At 30.5% G+C, this 8,178-nt stretch overlaps 2 protein-coding genes across 2 annotated transcripts; one reads left to right on the forward strand and one right to left on the reverse strand.

The window, feature by feature from the left end:
• The first annotated feature begins 612 nt into the window (after positions 1 to 612).
• On the forward strand, positions 613 to 3,585 carry LOC122635100 (nucleolar GTP-binding protein 1). The gene is made up of 9 exons (XM_043824913.1): positions 613 to 809; positions 942 to 1,216; positions 1,302 to 1,539; positions 1,623 to 1,865; positions 1,946 to 2,200; positions 2,272 to 2,559; positions 2,639 to 2,917; positions 3,007 to 3,150; positions 3,262 to 3,585. Exons 1-9 carry the CDS (start codon positions 762 to 764, stop codon positions 3,415 to 3,417), a joined length of 1,926 nt encoding a protein of 641 aa, XP_043680848.1. The 5' UTR covers positions 613 to 761; the 3' UTR covers positions 3,418 to 3,585.
• Positions 3,586 to 6,906: 3,321 nt separating this feature from the next.
• On the reverse strand, positions 6,907 to 7,858 carry LOC122635115 (bone morphogenetic protein 3-like). The gene has a single exon (XM_043824937.1). It carries the CDS (start codon positions 7,601 to 7,603, stop codon positions 7,139 to 7,141), a length of 465 nt encoding a protein of 154 aa, XP_043680872.1. The 5' UTR covers positions 7,604 to 7,858; the 3' UTR covers positions 6,907 to 7,138.
• Positions 7,859 to 8,178: the final 320 nt, after the last annotated feature.

An 8,178-nucleotide genomic window follows, 5' to 3' on the forward strand; every position in this document is an offset into this window, starting at 1 on the left:
TTCGTAAAATTTTTCGAAAAATTATAAATAATTATAACTTACTTATCAATTTCCGTATAATATTCCAATAATCAGGATATTTTGCGTCGAATAGAAGCACTAAGAAGATTCTTCATTTCCAAAAATCCATTAAATTTTTCTCACTCGCGACGACACACACAGAACGACCACACTCTTCGGCGAACTACGCACAACTAACGCTTAACGCGTTAAAACTGGCAACACAGATGATCGTGCGCATACGTATTACGCAGACTACATCTAACGCGTTACAACTGGCAACATAGAACACAGCGTACACGCGTCATCGTATTTACAAAATATATACAAAAAGGTTACGTACGAAGAAAATAAAAACTGACTCAAGGTCTCGAGTTTGTTTCTCGAATACAATGATACTTCGTAATTATTATTCTTACATTTCCGATGGAATTTTCGAACCTTAAAGTAATGTACGATATTTCCATATAATATACATACAATTTCGAATTTATATTTTATTAGTTTAGCGCCAATTCGAACACAGTGTAGCCAAATATTGAAATAAATAATTGTGAAGCGCTATCTTGCGAATTATTTGAGATTTAGAAAGATAGAACAGAATCGTCCGTCCTTTTCTTAAACAATGGCGCCGTAGTGTTCCACGTGCTTTTAATATATATGTTAAATAAAATATATATATTAATTAAAAGTTAACCTAAGCACGATAGTTTATCGTTGTAATTTTTGTATATACGAAAGAATTGTGAAGTGATATCAAAATGGTGCTGTATAACTTCAAAAAGATAGCCGTCGTCCCAACAGCGAAGGTTAGAATTATTCTTATTTATAGGGTTTTTAATAAAGTTAAAATTTTATATATAATTTTATGCTTTATAAATTATGATTACGTATACTTTGTATTCACGTATTTAAATTTTTCTTGTTTTCGTCTTTCGTAGGATTTTATTGATATAATTTTATCAAAAACACAACGTAAAACTCCTACCGTTATTCATAAGAATTATAAGATCACAAGGATACGTGCGTTTTATACGCGTAAAGTTAAATTTACACAACAGAATTTTCATGATAGATTATCACAAATAATTCAAGATTTCCCTAAGCTCGACGATGTCCATCCGTTTTATGCAGACTTAATGAATATCTTGTACGACAAGGATCATTACAAATTAGCTCTTGGACAGATTAATACTGCGCGCCATTTGATAGATAAGTAAGTTTGAGAGAATTAAGACTGTATTAAATTTATAATTATATGAATTATTTACTATTTATTATATACAAATTATTGTTAACAGTGTTGCTAAAGATTATGTTCGTTTATTGAAGTATGGTGATTCTTTATATCGATGCAAACAATTAAAGAAAGCAGCTTTAGGTCGTATGGCTACTATTATGAAAAGACAAGCTTCTAATTTGACATATCTTGAACAAGTTCGTCAACATTTAGCTAGATTGCCAAGTATAGATCCTTATACACGCACGATTATTATTTGTGGATTTCCAAATGTTGGTAAAAGTAGTTTTATCAACAAAGTAAGTTGATTTTTGTTCTTAGAGAAAAATTATATATTTCTGCATATATTACCTAGCTAATTTCGAATTGTTTTTGAATATAGATTACACGTGCCGATGTAGATGTTCAGCCGTATGCATTTACGACGAAATCGTTGTATGTAGGACATACAGATTACAAATACTTACGTTGGCAAGTAATAGACACACCTGGTATATTGGATCATCCGTTAGAACAGAGAAACGTAATAGAAATGCAAGCAGTTACAGCTCTCGCTCATTTGCGTGCAGCCGTACTTTATTTTTGTGACATATCTGAACAATGTGGACATACATTAGAAGAACAAGTGAGTAATTTCTACTGTTCCTAAGAAATATCTTGCTTTATCTTTTGTCAAACTAATATCTTCTTCTTTCATCTTTTCAGGTTAAATTATTTGAATCTATCAAACCTTTGTTTACCAATAAGCCATTGTTAATCGTAATGAACAAGGTAGACGTCACACGCTTGGAAGAACTTCCTTTTGAAAAACGCGAGATCTTGAAGCCATTAGAAGCCGATGAAAATGTGCCAGTATTAGAAATGAGTACTTTAACAGATTTTGGCGTTATGGATGTAAAAACACAAACGTGTGATCGTTTGCTAGCTTTCAGAGTCGATCAAAAGATCAAGACAAAGAAGGTATCCTAACAAAATAATCTTCTATTTTTTTGTACCAATATATAGTACATACTAATAATTATATATAACAGGTGGAAGGTATATTAAATCGATTACATGTTGCTCAACCGGTACCAAGAGATGAAAAAATTCGAGCACCATGTATTCCAGAAAGTGTCTTACGCAAGAAGCAAGCTATAGCTGATAAGGTAGAACAAAAACGAAAATTGGAAAAAGAAATAGAAGAAGAGATGGGTGATGATTATGTACTTGATTTGAAGAAGAATTACGATATCGAAGGTGAACAGAAATACGACATTATACCAGAAATCTGGGAAGGTCATAACATAGCGGATTATATTGATCCAGAAATATTCGAGGTTCGTATAGATCGCTGATTTATCAACTAAATATATTAATCGTACTCCATGATCACTGAATTCCAATCGAAAATTTCAGAAATTAAATCAATTAGAATTAGAGGAACATTTGAGAGAAGAATCTGGTATGTACGATTACAAAATACCACAATTGACAGAAACTATGCGTGAGATCATAGCATTAGCTAAACAGATTCGTGATAAGAAGATAATCATGAAGGACGAAGCTCGTATACAAAAAGCATCTACAAAACCAGTTATGCCACGAACAGCTGCAGCAAAGATACGAGACAGATCTGTCTCGAAATTGAAAGAACAGATGGAAGACCTTGGGATTGATATGAAAAATACAGAAAATGTAAGTAGCCGTCAATTTCTATTCCAATATATATAGTATGTACATATAACTTCTCAATTATTAACATAATTAATCTTGTTTCCACAAAGGCACACTTTACAAAAAAGAGGAGTAGATCTAGATCACGTTCGCAAATAGCAAGTAAGAAAATGCGAATAGAATCGGTATCATTATCAAGAGCACGTAGTGTTTCTAAACCGCCACGAGATGAAACGGGTGTTAAGGATAATGCTGTGAGTAGAAAAAAAAAGAAGAAGAAACAGAGGGAAAGATTAAAAATATATATATATATAGAAACCAACGTAACTCATACAATTCTTTTTGTTTTTTTTTTTTTTTTGTAGATGAAAACTAAGTTGAAAAACATAGCGCACAAGGCTTTGAAAAAGAAGATTGCAAAGAAGGGTCTTAAGGGAGAAGCAGACAGATTTATTGGCACTAAAATGCCTAAACACTTGTTCTCTGGTAAAAGAGGAGTTGGCAAGACGGACAGGAGATAAAAATATTTATCTTAGAATTTGTAAAGTTTTTCTAAGATGAAATTGATCTATATCATTTTCAAATTACACACACACACACACACATATATGTTTCATACCGAATGGATATAAATGAATTATCAGAAACTGTTTTCGCACGTACTATCAACAATGAAGAAACAAAGAAAAGAAAAGAAAAGAAAAAAAAAAAACAAGATATTTTTTTTGAAACTTGTCAATTTTCTCTATCCAATCGTATTCCAATATTACCTCGTATTATTAATTTTCATTTAAGATTAATAAGACGATTAAATAATTTTGTTTGTATACAAAGAGAAACGTATATGAGAATGCTAGAAAAAAATATTATCGTATACATTTAAACACAATATAATCGTCCAAGCGTATGTATATGTATACGTACCTTTTACTCGCAATTCATTGAAACGTTATTGTAAAACTCTATGTAAAAGATAAACAAGAATGATAAGTTGCATAATGTGAAGGTAACCTTCGAACTCGAGCAAAGGAAACGTTCGTCACGTCCAAGGAAAGTTTATTGCTGTCGTTTCGTGATAACCCCGAAGTAGTGCTCTCCAGAGATTCTTCCAACTTTATTCATAGAAACTATAGAAACTATATAGCCCTTAACGCGCTATAATACTCTTAATATCAACATTCGAGAGTATTGTGCAATTCAAAAGTCAAAGTATGTGAATAATAAATAACCAGAACGGGTACTTACTACGCACATACATATATATATATATAATATATATGTATGTATGTATGTATGTATGTATGTATGTATGTATGTATTACACACACATAAAACTTCATAATTTTACAAGCGACACGTTTTATCATCTTTCTAACAGAAGACACAGGGTAGTTATAGATCAGACACGTTTTCCTTCGTTATAACATAAAAAAGTTGTCGACCTTAAAAATGATACGTTAGTGAAACATTAAGAAGCAAAAATAGAAGAGATAGAACAACGAGCGAGAAGGAAAAAATGTGTAACAATCAAAAATTCTTCTCTTTCTTGTTGGTTCTTTTTTCGTTTCTTTTCCTGTTTATTTTTTATTTTTCTTTAATTCTTTTTTCTTTTTTTCTTTTTTTTTTTTTGCTTTTTATTATTATTGTTGAAAATTCATCGACCCTCATATACTTAAGATTTTTCTATAAATTAGAATAATAATCTGTGTAAGTATGTGTACTCTCTTATATTTTATTTTATCGACAAAGACGCGGGTAGGAGGGGTAGGATAATGGAGAATTTTTATATTCATTGTACGTAGAAAGGATATATATATATATACGCACACACGTATATATATATATATTTTTTTAATAAAAATAATAAAAAAGAATTATATATCGAACAAATAATTTAAGGAACGATGATGCATTAGAAAAATTTCAGAGTTTTAGAAAAAAAGATTATTATTGTTATTATTATTATTATTAATTATTATTATTATTAATTATTATTATCATTTTTTTCTTTTCTTGTAACGATAATCATACTTTTTTACGTTATTTATTCGTTAATTCGTTATTATTCGCATTTCTTTCTTTTTCTTTTCTTTATTCCTTTTTACTTTTTATCTTTATCTAATTTAAATCTAATATGTTTTTTCTAATGATGTAAAGGGAAGGATGGACGTTCTTCGGGAGGGATGAAGGGCGCAGGCTGAACTCTTTTTTTCGAAGTATAATGCAATTAATAATATAAACCTTGTGAAGATTCTATTTTCTCATAAATACTATAGGAACTAGTAAAATTAATTAATTAAAAAAAAAATAATAATAATAAAAAAAGATTAGTTTTTTCATTCTTTCTTTTTTTTCTTGTAAAGCTGAAGGAGTTTAATTGCATAACACACGTTTCTTTTTTTTTTTTTTTTCCATTTTCATCTTCATCATCATCTTCATCTTCATCTTCATTTTCATCTTCGTCTTCATCCTCTTCTTCTTTTTCCTTTGAGAAACGTCGAGATTAAGTTTCTTTTTTGTGCGTAATAATAATAGTAGATAGTAGTAGATAATAGTAATAGTATAGTCAAGTATGTATTTTTTTTCTCTTTTTTTCCACTTTTTTCTTTTTTTTCTTCATTTTTTTTTTTTTTTTTTTTTTTTTAAATAGTTATTAGCCTAAAATGATTGTAATAAATTAATAAATACGTATGGGCTATAGATACATTAATGATTATGGCCTTTTTTCGTACATACATATACAAGGAAACGTTATATCCTGATCGATAAGTCGATTAGTAAAATATATTCATAGAAATGAATTTAATAACGAAACGTGTTATTAAACGGCCAAATTGTTAATTAATGAATTATTATTAAAAATGTACCTCTATATATAACACCATTCAAAAACTTTGAAAATCATATATATTTTGTAAATTTTATTTTATATATCTATATATGTATATATGTATATATATATATACGTGTGATATAAGATATATATATATATATATATATCTTAAATATTTTTTAAGTACAGGGTGATCAAAAAGTTTTTATGTAGATCAAAAGCTTTTAAATGATTTCAAAAATCAATTGTCCTTTGGCGAAACTTTTTAAGCTTCTTGTTAGCCTTGTACTATTACACAAGCTGGGTTCGTAGTTCTATAATTAAAAAAAGAAGAAGGTATTAGGCCTAAGGAATCTCGAAAAGGAAGAGTAATTGATTTTTAAAAGTGACCTAGAAACTTTTGATCTCGCCCTTTTATAAGTAATACTATAATTTGCAAATTTAAATAATTATTTCCTTTTATAGAAACAATAAAAAAGAAATCCGAGTATATAGAGGCATATAAAGAGAATTTATAATGCATAATAATATTATATATGTATATACATACATACATAGATACATACATACATACATACATACATACATACATATATACATACATATATAGATAGATAGATAGATAGATACATAGATAGAAGAGAAATAAAAAAAAAAAAATAATAAAAATAAAAAAATATAGAAAAAGAAACAAACAAACAAACAAACAAACAAACTCGACAATATCTCGATCAGGTTAGTTAACGATTAAAAAGAATCCTTATAATTAAAAAAATACAACTAATAGTAACAACTATAATGAACAATGACAAGCAGATATCTTAGTATCACAGTCAATGTGAGACCCGCTATTACCGAGAGGGAGTCAAAAGGGGGTCTTCTTCTGGATTTCTTTTTAGGTGGTTTCTTTTTCTTTCCTCCCTTCCTCAGCAGAAATTAGATCCCTAATTTTCTAATCTTATCTCTTACGTATTTATATCTCTTATAATAATATCGAACGAAAGGAAGATCGACAAGGAAGTATATATCCTATTAGTGATTTTTTTTTAAAGTTTTTTCTTTTTTTTTTTAAATACAAAATAGATAAGAGATCGCGTTAACGAAAGGAAGTAAAAAAGGATGAATAGATTAAAAAAAAAAAACAAAGAGAAATTAAACGAAATAGAATAAAGATTAAAAAAAAAAAAAGATAAAGTAAAACGAAAGAGGGTTGGTGGGGGGTTGAGGAAAGGGTTAAAAAAAAAGAAACCACCTGACAGACAAACCACGTTATTCGGACGATTCTTTGGTGAGTCCTAAACGACTCCTCGATTGGTTCAAGACCATCTCTCTCTCTCTCTGTCTCTGTCTCTGTCTCTGTCTCTGTCTCTGTCTCTCTTTCTCTCTTTCGAAGGTCCCTTTCTCCCTTTTTACGAGCAAGCACACTCCAATACACGCATGTTCTTCCAATTGGAGACCTTCAAACTGGTAGAGTCGTTCTCGTCGAAATAAAGAATCTCGAGTTCGGCGAGTTTGCTTGGTGCACAACAAGGTCTCGGTGCTTTCCTTCTGTCTTCCTTCCATATCAGGCTTTGTAATAGGGCATGGTGATGGGCAGGATTGTATCTTGGTGGACAACGGCCCTTACAATAACCCGCGTCGAATGTTTTCGGCTGTACGATAAATTCGAAACCCTTTAAATCCTTGAATATAACAGTCATTTCGTGTCTACAACATTTTTTGTTGTCACCCCGACACTCGGTCCTTCGGCCCTTGTGAAGCGATAACAATTGCTCCGGTGCACCGCGTTTCCTTCTTCTATTAACTTTATTATTATTGTTATTATTATTATTATTATTATTATTATTATTATTATTATTATTATTATTAATCATAGTCTCATACGACGTTGTGAAAAGATTTAAAACAGGTAGATCAATGTTACGACGATTCCGTTTGCCATTTTGTAAAAACTCTATCTCGAATTCGAGGATCTTAGGTTCATCGAGGAATGAACTTATCGTTAAATCCGTAACATCAAATTCTAACCATTTCGAATCTCTCGGATCGTCCAATCGAATTTTTCTTCGTACTTGTGGACTTTTTTTCCTCCTCGTTGTTGTTTTTCTTGTTGAGCCTGACGACGACGACGACGACGACAAAGTTGATAATGACGATGATGATGATGATGACGACGACGACGTTATCATTTCGTTATCCAATTGTTCGTTTCGTAGATAAACGACAATTTCCAGATAGTTGTCATTGTTACTACTACCTCGGTGATCTCCCGTTAAAAGAAACCTCAAGGATGCATGATCAACCGTGGAATATTCTTCGTTTAAATCCTCGGGTATTTCCACTGGGAAGAACAATCGTTGAAGAATCTCGCCATCTTTTTCTTTTTCCTTTTGTCCTTCTTTTTCTACTTCATCGTCTCCTTCCTCCTCCTCCTCCTCTTCTTCTTCTT

Source organism: Vespula pensylvanica, chromosome 17 (assembly GCF_014466175.1).
Source record: "Vespula pensylvanica isolate Volc-1 chromosome 17, ASM1446617v1, whole genome shotgun sequence".
Taxonomy (NCBI): Eukaryota; Metazoa; Arthropoda; class Insecta; order Hymenoptera; family Vespidae; genus Vespula; species Vespula pensylvanica.

Bases quoted from the DNA above. Each gene is read 5' to 3' on its own strand.
- LOC122635100 (XM_043824913.1), top strand. From the start codon at position 762: ATGGTGCTGTATAACTTCAAAAAGATAGCCGTCGTCCCAACAGCGAAG. The intron at 810-941 runs GTTAGAATTATT...CGTCTTTCGTAG, and splicing joins CCGTCGTCCCAACAGCGAAG to GATTTTATTGATATAATTTT. The intron at 2,918-3,006 runs GTAAGTAGCCGT...GTTTCCACAAAG, and splicing joins ATATGAAAAATACAGAAAAT to GCACACTTTACAAAAAAGAG.
- LOC122635115 (XM_043824937.1), bottom strand. From the start codon at position 7,603: ATGATTAATAATAATAATAATAATAATAATAATAATAATAATAATAAT.